General features: G+C 36.4%; 1 protein-coding gene across 9 annotated transcripts in view; it reads right to left on the bottom strand.

The window, feature by feature from the left end:
* Window positions 1-12,722, bottom strand: part of LOC145990020 (chromatin remodeling protein domino-like) — a 195,899-nt gene that overhangs the window by 89,277 nt on the left and 93,900 nt on the right. For all 9 annotated transcript variants that reach the window (XM_083125625.1, XM_083125624.1, XM_083125623.1 and 6 more), the window contains 2 exons: window positions 3,922-4,226; window positions 621-823 (listed from right to left, as the gene is read on the bottom strand). In XM_083125625.1, coding sequence (XP_082981751.1) covers window positions 621-823; window positions 3,922-4,226 — 508 coding nt within the window. The remainder of the gene's footprint in view (window positions 1-620; window positions 824-3,921; window positions 4,227-12,722) is intronic.

Genomic DNA, 12,722 nt, shown 5'->3' with positions numbered 1-12,722 from the left:
ATAGCTTGGGAGATGGAATTTTTCATTTACAGCCTAATATGAGTCACTGATGACAATAGTAACTTGTTTGGGACAACAAACACCACACTTTTCAAAGAACTGCCCTCTTCTAATCTGTCATGAATGGGTTAAGGGTAGAAGAATTATGGTTAGATGAGGATAGCGGTCAGGTGGTGGAAGATTGACTCTTCTTTACAAAAATGCCAGAAAGAACAGCTAGTCATAAAGACCCATCAGACATTTGGGAGACATGGGCACACCCCCTCTGTTAAAGATCTTGTTGCCCAGAAGCACATGGCATCTAAACCAGAGATGGCCAAATCCGGATGCAATTTTATCCAGATATCAGATAATTTTCCATCTGGATATCCAAATTACCTGGATATTCAGATTATCTGAAATGTGTGTATCATCTGGACAGTTTTTATAGTTTATCCAATTTAAGGGCTATCCACATTTTCTTTATTCATCATAGTCATATATCACTGTACAGATTCCGTACTATCCAGACATTTGGATTTTGTGGCAATCCTTAGTAGAAACCTTTAACTACACCAAAGGTAATGCCGGAGCTCTGACCAAAAATCTTGACAGAGAAATGCATAAACTGATATACTTACCACAATCGTACTGGATGAGCCTTGGGTCTGGGAACTGCGTCACCATGGCACTTGTTATAGGATGAAGAACAGCCGTGTGAGGAGAAAGACCTAGCTGCAGTTGCATCTCTCGTCTCTTCTCTTCCCACAGCTTCGAGGGCAGGGGATGGGAGACATGGAACCGAGGATGGGGAGCTGACACAGCCGGGACACAAAACACAAACCTGCCAAGTACAAAAATACGGCTCTTGCAATATCGAAAAAAAAAAAAAAAATTATAATCAATTTCTCAACCAACTAAAATGCAAGTATCCAAGTCACTATATGTAGTTTCAAATTTTTCTATATTTTCACAGACATTATCTAAAATTTCATTATTATTTGAAATATATTTATAAACACATTATTTTTTATACATACAGGTGACATTTTGAAACCTTCTCATTTCAAGCATCAGATCATTAGAAGAAAACACTTCAATATTACAATTTGATGCATCCACTGTAAGATGTTCAATTATTTATAGTAGGGATGGGACAGAGTAATCTGTACTTTATCGGTATCGGCCGATATAGGCATATCAGTGTATCTGTAAAATTACCAATTATTTTACCGATCTGATATATCGATAAATATCGGATAATTTAGTGCAAAATTCTGCCGTTTTGTAGTAGTTTTTATGGATAATCTCCATGCCCTAATTTCTAAAAAAGTAAATGTCTAAATATGCAATTTCTTTTTCACTGCAGTCACCTTGAAACACACATTTATTAAGGAGGTCTTTGTACCATTCAGGATCTTGAAGGACCATTTCTAATTTTATATCAGATCCGTAGAATATCTGTTATCGGTATCGGCCCATCCCTAATTTATAGTAACCATCACCCAATTTCACTGCTGTCATTATCTCTGTTTATGTCAAACTTTTTGTGATCGTTCTTTAATATTTCTATCCAATCTTATTTGTCAGAAGTAATTAACTTCACATGTTCATGTGAGAGTATGTTGAGTTTCTAAATATGTCATGCAAAACCTGAATGTTTGTAAAATATTCCCAAGTTCCTTCTCTTACAGGGTGTTTCATTTGAAGCATGTATTGGCTGCTTGCAGCTACATTCTAAACTGTGTTCCTGAATTTAATAAAGGATCCACATACTATTATTTTTACTGCGAGACTGTATTCCAAAATCATCTTCCATTTCATATTTATTATCCTTGCTATTTTTTACAAATTCCTCTAATGCATGGAATTCCTATCCATTATTCTCTTTTGATTTATTTATCCTTATATCTTCTTTAACGTTTGGTCTATTATTGTGGGTGAGTATCCACTTACAATAGCTTGTTCTTTTAATAGATCAGTCCCAAAATTCACTGCCTATTACTGAAATAATATTTTTGTTGAAGAGGACAGTTAGATGAACAATGTATAAAAATAGGACTAGTTGTTGGTTAATTACTATTGTTGAAAATCTTGTTGTGTACTTTCACTATCTGCAATTACAACAGTAGTCTTTCTATTTTCTTTATTTTATGTTGTTCTCCTACCACGTCGGTTAATTGCAACAATAAGTATGAATCATGAAATGGTGGATGAACTAACACAAAGACACATCCATAATTTAACCAGATTCTTCTTTAAAGATAAAAATATTGCTATAATGTTTTAGATATAAAAAAACAATCATTATTTCTTTTACAATATATTAGACAAATATTTTTAGAGGAGCTTTTGTATTTTGCTGGTCTATTTAAGAAATCAAGATAATATTACTTCGAACTAATTCCCTCAGGCCCTTTCTTCTAGATGTACAGGAAATCCTTGCTAATACTAAGTATAAAAAAGTAAAGTGCTCCCCTGTGATTAGCACCATGCCATGAAGGCATATAGGGGGTGTGGGGGTAACGCCCCACACCCATTGATCCGGTCGAGAGTGGGGGTGATGTGATCAGCATCACGCCCCTGACCACCTTTACCCCCCAGGGTTTCCCCCAGGTACCCATGTTATTCGACGCTGGGTGGGTGCCAGGGCCGCTTCGAACGTTAGAAAAGTTAGGTACTTTGAATTATCGAAACTTTCAATATGGAATCTGTTCGTCAAAATCAAATGTTGTATAAATTACTCTCATGACAGATATTTTAAGCTTGGTATGAGCTTACAAAATAAAGATTTAATGTATAACAACATTTGGAGAAACTTTGCACTGTATTTCATCATGTAGCACATGAAATTATTTCAAATTACACTTGGAAGAATACGAGGGTCCTTTGATTTGTTACTGAATTTTTCTTTGTCTTTTGAATTTTGTGTTCCAAAACATAAGATAATATACCGCTCTATGCTGGGAGACAAGGCACCATTGACTTCATTAGTCAAAAGGCACGATAACCTGTTGAATTATCACTAACAAGACAATTCCACCCATATAAAACAGAAGCAAAAAATCAGACAAGACCATGGGGCAGGCATTGTAGCAGTGGTATGGTATGCTAGACACCTGGGCTCAGGCTGGAGTCCTTGTTCAGAATACGAGGGTGTGTGGCTTACATGGGTCCAACAAGTCAAATATGATTTATCCTGTACAAGTATGAAACCTGTTATGCACAGGATAGCACAAAAGCCTCTCTCAAGGTGCACATTGTTGAAACAAAAATGAAGCATGAAAATCGTTTTAACATATATAGGGTGTCCCAACAAAAGTGACTGATTTAACATACTTAATAGAATACTTATTTTTTTTTTTTAAAAAAAATGACAAGTATTTTTACATCATTACAATGAGTAAATGCTCCGATTTAAGAATGCTAGGTTTAATTTACGCAACATGTTCTTAAAGGTTCCATTATCAGAGATTGTTGCAGCTTAGTTGACATGGAGCGTTACACAAAGGAACAATGAGTTTAGATAGTGAAAACTCATTACAAGAATGGCTAGTGTTATGCAGAGACTTTTAGGAAGCTTCGGGCAACCCTTGGACTTGAAAGTGTACCTAGTGAGAATACAGTTCGCAAGTTGATTAAGATATTTGAGGAAGCAGGTTCAACAGCAGACATTAAAACATTGCACTCTGGATCTAGCCAGACTGTTGAGAACATAGCTAATGTGTGTGTGTTATTGCGAGTCCAAAAAAATCTGTCATTCTTAAATCGGAACATTTACCTGTTTAATGTTGTAAAAATATTTGCAGTTTTGTAAATATACACTCTTTTCTTAAGCACATTAAATCCACTGCTTTTATTGGGATACTCTTTACCACTACAATTCAGACATGAAATCAGACATGAAACAAAAAAGGAATGGAATAGCCTAAAAACACTCACCTTTGAAAAATATCATGCAACTCCTTTACATAATCACTTGGTGTATGCACCACGGATCTTAAAGCTTTGGTTTGATTCCAGTACACTTCCGGACTCCTAAATATCCTTGTAATATTTTTACAATGAACGAACCCCATTCCTTTCCAATGTGACGAACATGGCTCAGGAATGTCCACTATTCTTCTCACTGCTTCTATCAGGTCTGGCCCATATATTGGACATGCTTCACAATGCCTTGTGTTAAATTTTGAAATAATTGACAATTTTGCCTTTCTAGCTGCTTTCTTCTTTTCTTCCAACTCGGGCTGCAAAGGGAGAAAAGAATGACACTAGTGAACGGAAAATATTTCTCAAAAATAGGCTATTTTACAATATTTTTATTGTTTTTTCTGACACTAATATAGCAAATAATGCAACAACATAATACTGAAAGTGATGTAGGTCCTAGAAACTCGGGCAAAGTTCTGTAATACATAATACATATTGCAATGGCTGGAGAGGTTGTTGAGTAGCAAGATTTCACTAGACTACAAATTCAATATAAAATTGCTAATGTCACTTGAAGCACATAAATAGTTCCGTAACCACTTCAATTAGCCCCTTCGACGAACAGAAGCGCGACGAAAAAAATAGTCTATATATAGATGCAACCGCAAATTCGTGTCATCGTAAATAATGTAAAAAAAAAACTATAAAAAGACTTGCCACAAAATGAAGCCAAGGGAAACAATCTATATATAGACTGCCACAAATAAACACTCCACGTTAGGTAAGGTCAAAGATAAGGTTCCCTTTGCATACAACACCATGCCTTGAACACACATTTAGGGTATGTGAGGGTAGGACCCCACACCCCCAATACATATTCTCGATCTCTGACATTTTGGAGGTTATGTGATCAGCACCATGCTCCGGCTACCTATACCCTTCAGGTATACATTGATTTGAGGCTGTGTGAGCCCCAGAGCCACATATGCAGGGACAAGGCTGGTAAAATTCTGACCTCTGAACATCCACCCCAGGAATCGAACCAGGGTCTCCGCCAATAGCCAGAGAGACTAATAATAGCATGGACAAGTGGTGGCTATAAAAATGACTTGCCACAATACAAGAACCATTAATTTTGAATTACCGTCTATATATATAGCTCTACCACAATTAATGGGTTAACGTATGGTGGCTGCAACAAGTCTTGCATTTGGAAAAGAAATTGCATATTGAGACTTTTACTAGATCAGGGAGGATATCTAATTTTACCAATACACTGATACACCAACAGGTTCATATCAGCTGATACCATAGTAGCAAAAAATATATTCTATTCATAAATTTTAGTAAATTTTTTAAAAAAATTGTCAAACTTTTATTTCCACGTACAGAATTTTCATAAATAATTTGAAGGTTTTTCAGCTCTGCAGTTATTCACGCACAACTGGCCCCTGATGTTTGAGACAGTGAGGACAAAAAAAAATATGAAAGGAGAGGGGGGAGAAGTTGGATGGAAAATAGAGAGAATCACCAATGGTAAGATCTATATTTGCTATTCACAACATTTATTCAACCACAACTGAATCAAAATTGTATAGCACAACAAACGACTACTCTTTGAGAACATGTATTGCCTGTCCCCCAATTTTGAAAAAATAAATAAATACATAAATAAAATTGGAATTTATGCAACATTTTAGCAAGCCATAATTTTCTACAAATTTTGAAAACTGGGACTTTGCCTGCTGTAAACCTGATTATCCCACATTGTGAACATGTTGTTCCGTTATTATTATTACATGTAAATGTAAAATATATCAGCAGAAAGCAGTGGTTGAAGAGTCATAGCCATAATACATTTTCAAACACTGTTTATAATAGTAACTATCAATACATTCTTTTGTAATTTTAGTATGTCAAACCTTCATACAAATACAAACGAACAAAGAAAAAAAAATGAAATATTATGTGTAGTTTTCACAAACTGCTGGCCTGTGGTGATGGGAAGACAGTTGTCCCAGGCATCCACTCAAGGTTAAATAAATAATTCAATTGGTGTTCGGAAACACTGACTTGGCACTGTACAGAAAAGGAATTGGGCACAGGATGAAATTGTGATGAATGGACTGTAGCAATGACGACATAAAACATTATGTAATGCCAAGTCAACACTAATAAATAGATAATTATTTATGAACAGATATTTTACAAAGAATGTAGAGCTACTATGGTGATTAGGATTTAAATTCCGATGCCGGTTTCAATTTAATTAAAATTAATGAGTATGTACACCTGTAGAATTTGTACACCTTTGCAGCATGAGATCTAATTAAGTCACGTAAAGATTCCAGCCAAAAACGAAGGCTCGACCAGGACTAAAGCCACCTATTTTTGGTTTGAATTTCAACAAAGCTGAAAGGTATGCATGTCATATTTCTCGTTCAAGAAAATCGTTCTTACAGCACATAATACAGAAATCACTTTTGTTTCATGGAAATAGCAAAGACATTTGTTATTGATGTTTTCTGGGAATGCATTTCAATAGAGATGCTAAATTCAACAAGAACTAGCAAATCTATGCTATGGTTAGCAACTTGAAGCACTACTGCCATCTAGGGTAGATCATAGACGTTGGATTGATCCAATCTGGGAAATATGAAAACTGCAAAGTGTGTATGTAGAGTTGTACCGCCTTGGTGTAATTCTCAGCAGGCAAATCATGAGAAGTTGTTGTAGCGTGTCGCCCACATAGGTCACAGCATGACCCAACATGGCTGGTAATTGCTACTATTCATCTACTTTCCTCTTGTCAGAGAAGCAGTTTTGCAAACCACTGCAACTCTAAAGCCAGGAAAGAATACTTTGTAATGATGTGTACAACCTCAGCATTCACAAAACTGATAACACTCTTAAGTCTCCAACAACCAAATGATGAGAATGGATTTTAGCATCAATTTCTATCGGAAGTATTGCGTTCTACCTGCATCGACTAATATGAATAGAATTTAAGTAATGTTACGAAGCAGGAAATTTAAATATACATGTTATAATAATATGAATGATTCCAATATTTCAACAGATTCTGTTATGCATGATCTTTGCTACTGTTAATCTATTTTCCTGTCAGAGGAACATCTTGGAAACCAGAGTGACTTATTTGGCAGGAAAGGAAATTTGTTGTGTCCACTTTCAGTGGGAAGTGTTATTTCTAGGGCTGATCCTATGCCAGTGTTATCAGTAGAGGCACATATTTTTGTTAAATAAAAAAGCAAAATTTCAGGTTCAAAAGCGATAAATAAAATTTCAGAGTTATAGCAGTGAAAATAAGTAATCAAAAGCAGTATATAAAATGACATTTTGGTTCTAAAATTGTGAACATAATCCAAAATTTTATTTAAAGACTGAACTTATTACAATAATAAACATAACCCTTCTAATAGCAGATTTATGTAGTTACCAGAGTATTCAGTTTATTCATGTATAAAGGAGTCCATTCTTGCTTCTCAAATATTTACGGCAGAATTAATCAATTTTCTGTGAATTGCATAACTCACAGGATAATTCAAACTTCATAAAGTTTGAATGTGTAAACAAACTCTAAATTTCGTGTATAAGAGTCTATTTTGCATTTTGCAGTTCATTTTGCACCATTCCGTGACAAAACAGGGTAGTAAAATGCACCTCACACCTTTCAGAAACATTAAAAATTAACATTACAATGTGTTATTTCACATTCAGTGTTTTCGTCAAAAACGAAATATGCATGCCCCTAGGTATCAGCTGGAATTTATATGCCAATACTGACTGACACCTTTCTGGCATTTTGGTCTTTTGCAGGGTCTGTTAAAATGCAGCATGATACTTTCGCAGTCATAATTATTTTGGAAATCATGCAAAATAAACTATTGGTAAATTGATGCATGTTACTCGAGTCTAATACCGTGCGTCCATTTCGATCTGCAGCCGAGAGATCGGGAGAAGCGTGGCGGGCGGCACTGACGGAGATGCCGACATTTGCGGCCTGAAATGCCCGCTTATTTTTATGGACATATGCAGACATTTATATAAATATTGCAAAACGAGCACTAACCTGTGTTATAAGAGTATGGTTTTAATTTTAGTAGCTTAGTGACTGTATGTGCCGATGATTTTGACATGCCCACCTCTTGTGAAACACGGCGTAGAGGTTTGTTTGGAGAACGTTCTAACGCTGCACAAATTTCATCGAGTTTTGCTTCGGTTAGAATCCGTCGTTTTTGCTTAGGTGTTTTAAAATTTAACGATACAGTTTCTCGTAATTTAAGGACAAGATGTCTAACCGTATCTCTGTGTGGAGTTGAAACGCATGGGAATTTCTGTACAAATTACCTACACACGTCTCTACACGAGTTTGTTTTCACGTAGGTACGTGTCATACATAAAAAATCTTTGTTCTAACGTGAATCTTGCGGCTGGCATTCCAATCGTCTCACTGACACGTCATACATACACACTACAATAACACAAACAAGTAACTGCAAGTAACCAAGAATAACACTCTTGCGCACAGTACGAAATTAACACGCTCTTGGTTTACATTGCTCGCCACTATATTTACAACTCTGTCTTCATCTAGTCGCGAAGGAACAAAAAACTCTAGCTCGGATATTTCGGATTGCGAGGAAGCTCACGAAAACCATTCACTTTTATTGGTTTCGTCTACAGTGTAATCCTGATACAGTGTTGCACATTCGAAACCTCCAAACGATTCCCATCGCCACAAAACTCTTTCAAGGATATAAACTTAAGCAGGACGTTACTGATCAAAACCATGATTAAAATGCTTTTTTATCTGTGGCTCTTAACATCGTTTCTATAGCGTATTTATTTGTGTATATAAGAGCAGAACTTGGATGAATTACAGAAGAACTTTTGCGTGTTATAACACAGGTTAGTGCTTGTTTTGCAATATTTATATAAATGTCTGCATATGTCTATAAAAATAAGCGGGCATTACAGGCCGCAAATGTCGGCTTCTCCGTCAGCGCCGCCCGCCACGCTTCTCCCGATCTCTCGGCTGCAGATCGAAATGGACGCACGGTACTTACACACTAGTATTAATCAATAGTTTCACCAACTTCTACCCGTTACATTTTTCAAGCATTGGGACAGGTATTGGTGGTGGTCATCAAAGAATACAGGTACAGGTATTGGTTCAAACTGATATCGGCTCAATCCTAGTATTTTCTCACACCTTATCAGTGAATAAAGGTTCCACTGTACAGGTGGTTATCTAAATAATGGAAACACCTATGTTCAGCAACATGGGATTTGTGTGCAATCAGCCAGACGTAGGTGAGGCAAAATAGGGAAGCTCGCCGATTTTCAACGAGGGCAGATTGTAGGAGCGTAGTTAATTGATGCAAGTATAACAAAGACTTCCAGTGTGTTAGGTGTATCGAGAGCAACAGTGTCCAAGGACATGACAGCATTAGAGTAATTCCATGTCAGATCAATAAAATAAAATAAAAAGTTTTTGACCTCACCAGTTCTGATTTTGATGAAATTTGGTATGAAGGACACACATGACAAGGTAAGAAATAATGCCAATTTTCATATTTTTAAAATTGTCCAAGTCCCAGACATAATAAAAATAATTTTTTTTGTAAAAAATTATCAACTCTCTTACTTACAAATGGCTGCAACTTTTACCCAATTGTAGTAGAGTGAAAATTGAAACACCGTTGAAAAGCTAAGGGATAGCAAAACATGCAATCTCAGAATCTTATGAAAAAAATATGTTTTATTGCCACAACATTCTTCTACCCACGTACCAAATATTAGGCTGGCACTGCACTGGCAAGACAGTGCAGGATTAATGGGAGTATATATCCTGCAGGTAAGGCATGGACATATAAGTACAGTAATACTGTTTTCCAGATGAGATAATTTCACAATGTGTGTTACAGGGTATACTAGTGGTTTTAATTGTACTACAGCTTATACATACTACTGCCACAATTTTCCACTTTCACAATGACAAGAAATGTAAGAGTTTAAGCACTTGGTTAATGATAAGGTTGCAAACTTTAGGAAAGTGATGCCATCTTGGTGGTGACAATCTCCATTTCGCTTGGTTCCATAAAATATGTCCGACCTGTTGCTGTTCATAGGTCAACCTTCGTAATGACTGCTGTTTTGTCCACTTCTAATATATCTAGCTTGTTTTGGTATGTGAATGACAGTGATGGTCCATGTGCATGAAGAAAACTTATCTTAACTTGTTCTGCAAGAACGTTCACATACAAAACACACCCAACCCTCCACTGGTTATCATACACAACAATAACATAGCCACGAATATCCTCCAGGTCCAGTTCTAATGGATTTAGCAGCATTGATTCAACCTTGTATTCAGATGAGTTTGAATACATATTGGTTTTAACAGCTGTGCGGTTTACTGGTATTACACAGTGAAGTTTTCGAGTAACAGGAATTGGTTGAGCACTACTATGACGTTTCTCAAGGAACTCCCTGTGATTCTCATAGTTCTTGTCCGTGCTATATTTAAAATGGCAAGAAGGAATGTTTCTGAAAGCCCAATCTCACAGTTGTCGCGGTGTAATAATTTGGTCATTGTATGAACACTGAAGGCTGGCACGTGCAGCTTATCTCTTAATGGTGCCTGCCACACCATCACATGACCCCTTTCCAAGTTATGTGGCAAAGAAATGCCACTCAGCTGTGATACCAAAATCTACATCATGATGGCACAAATTGACAAAGTTCTTCCAGTTCTTATATTGTGAAGCCGCTCCATCTGAGAAGTAATAGATGTGTTCTACTTTCTTGCCAAAATGTGATGATATAAACTGCAACAAATGGCTCTGGAAAAGGCGAACACTGACAGTGTCATGCTAGACACATTCCGAGATGACAACAAAAGAAACATGTTCAAACTGAAGTGTGTGTGAAGTTTTGTAGTACACGACGAAAGGGGGAATAGTAGCTTGGGAATTGTTCCACTGGTATCCATGGACTGCAGCCTGCAGTACAAAGGAATAATTCTCGACAAAATCACATATGAAAGAATGTGGCAAAAGCAAATTCACTTTTGCTTCGAAGGTTTCAAAGAATTCTTCTACAGTGTTACAGACTGTCATAAGTGTTGTCCGATCAGTTGTAGTCCACAATTTATATACAATTTCATCAATCCCATTCATGTTGAAGATGCTACTTATTTGTTCCAGTAATTGTGCTATGCCAGGGCAAGAATCACAGCTGAAGAACAAGATTTCTGGAAGAGTAGGTTTGCAAGTTATTCTTGCAAGGCAATCTTTGTATATTCTAACTGGTAATTCATCATTACGAGTTAAGTATTGTAATTTGCACCCTGCTAGCATACGTTTTACATTTTCATGAGCACAACACACAGATACAGTGTGTTCCACTTACACCAGTCAGCACACAATTCTTTGGATGCAACTCGCAGAACTTTGAAAACCCTACTTTGACATTGGGATTCTTGTATTTAAATCCTTGAAATATTTCTTTCAGATTTCCTAGAACTAGACATTTCTGTTTTTGCACTTTTGATCCTGATTCAATCAATGTAATAAAATATTTTTTACCTGGTAAACAATGGCTCACTTCATCACTATTATAGTATGCAATAACGTTTTCAATTGTGCTGTCGCTGAGAGTCTTCCCAGGTCTAGCATTTGAAATACTGTGCTCTTCCACAACAAGCTTAGACTTTTGTGCCATGTAATATGTTACACCAAATTTTTCCTGAATTTTACGAATGCTCCAAGTTTTAGGTAATATTTGGACTTTTGCACTGCTTGAGTCTGTTTCTTGAAATCATGACCGATTCATTAGACACTGTCCCAGGATTCTCACATTCTGGAACACTATAATATTCTTTTATTCTGGAACACTATAATATTCTTTTATAACTTCACCAATTTTCTTAAATTTCTTCTTACTGTACCGTCCAATACCTAATTTCTGTTCTGTCGCAGGAGATTCGCCTAGAGAAAGTAATGTATCATTCAGACTCTTCAAGTTTGTGTCTCTGTCAGTCCATATCAGACTCTGCACCTCTACCTCTGAATTATCTTCACTTGATATCTCAGGTTGTTCCGCCTCTGCATCTGTTTCAGTGATACATGATGGACCTGGCATTTTTGAGAACGATTTTCTGCATGAACTATATATTTTCTGTTCTAATGTTATATTTGGACATTTCTGAACCATCCAAGACTGTACTTTTCTCAGATTCTTTCTCCACCTTGTGTGTCCACTTTTACGCAGTGGATTACAACAAAACATTTGGCTTCTAAAGTCCATTTTGGTTAATGAAACTGTTCATGCAGGAAACTGATAAAATTAATTTCAATTTGAAACTGTAATCTGTCATAAGTAGGTCATGTAGGGTATCAATGGAAAGCTCTATTCCTTAGCTTTTCAACGGTGTTTCAATTTTCACTCTACTACAATTAGGGTAAAAGTTGCAGCCATTTGTAAGTATGCGAGTCATTTTTTACAAAAAAATTTGATTTTTTATTATGTCTGTATCTTGGACAATTTTCAAAATGAAAATCTGAAAATTGGCATAATTTCTTACCTTGTCATGTGTGTCCTTCATACCAAACTTCATCAAAATCAGAACTGGTGAGGTCAAGAAGGTGATTGATCTGACATGGAATGTTTCATACACAACTCGTGGCAAGACATCCTGAGCGAATGGTAATAGTGGACAAAAACCCATCCTCAGTGATCGGGACCGCCGAACATTGAATAGGATTGGAAAAAACCATCGAGCTATTGCA

Source organism: Lepisma saccharinum, chromosome 7 (genome assembly GCF_977018435.1).
Source record: "Lepisma saccharinum chromosome 7, izLepSacc3.1, whole genome shotgun sequence".
NCBI lineage: Eukaryota > Metazoa > Arthropoda > Insecta > Zygentoma > Lepismatidae > Lepisma > Lepisma saccharinum.
Note: the sequence above shows the minus strand (reverse complement) of the source record. Positions and strands in the feature narration are given on the sequence as shown.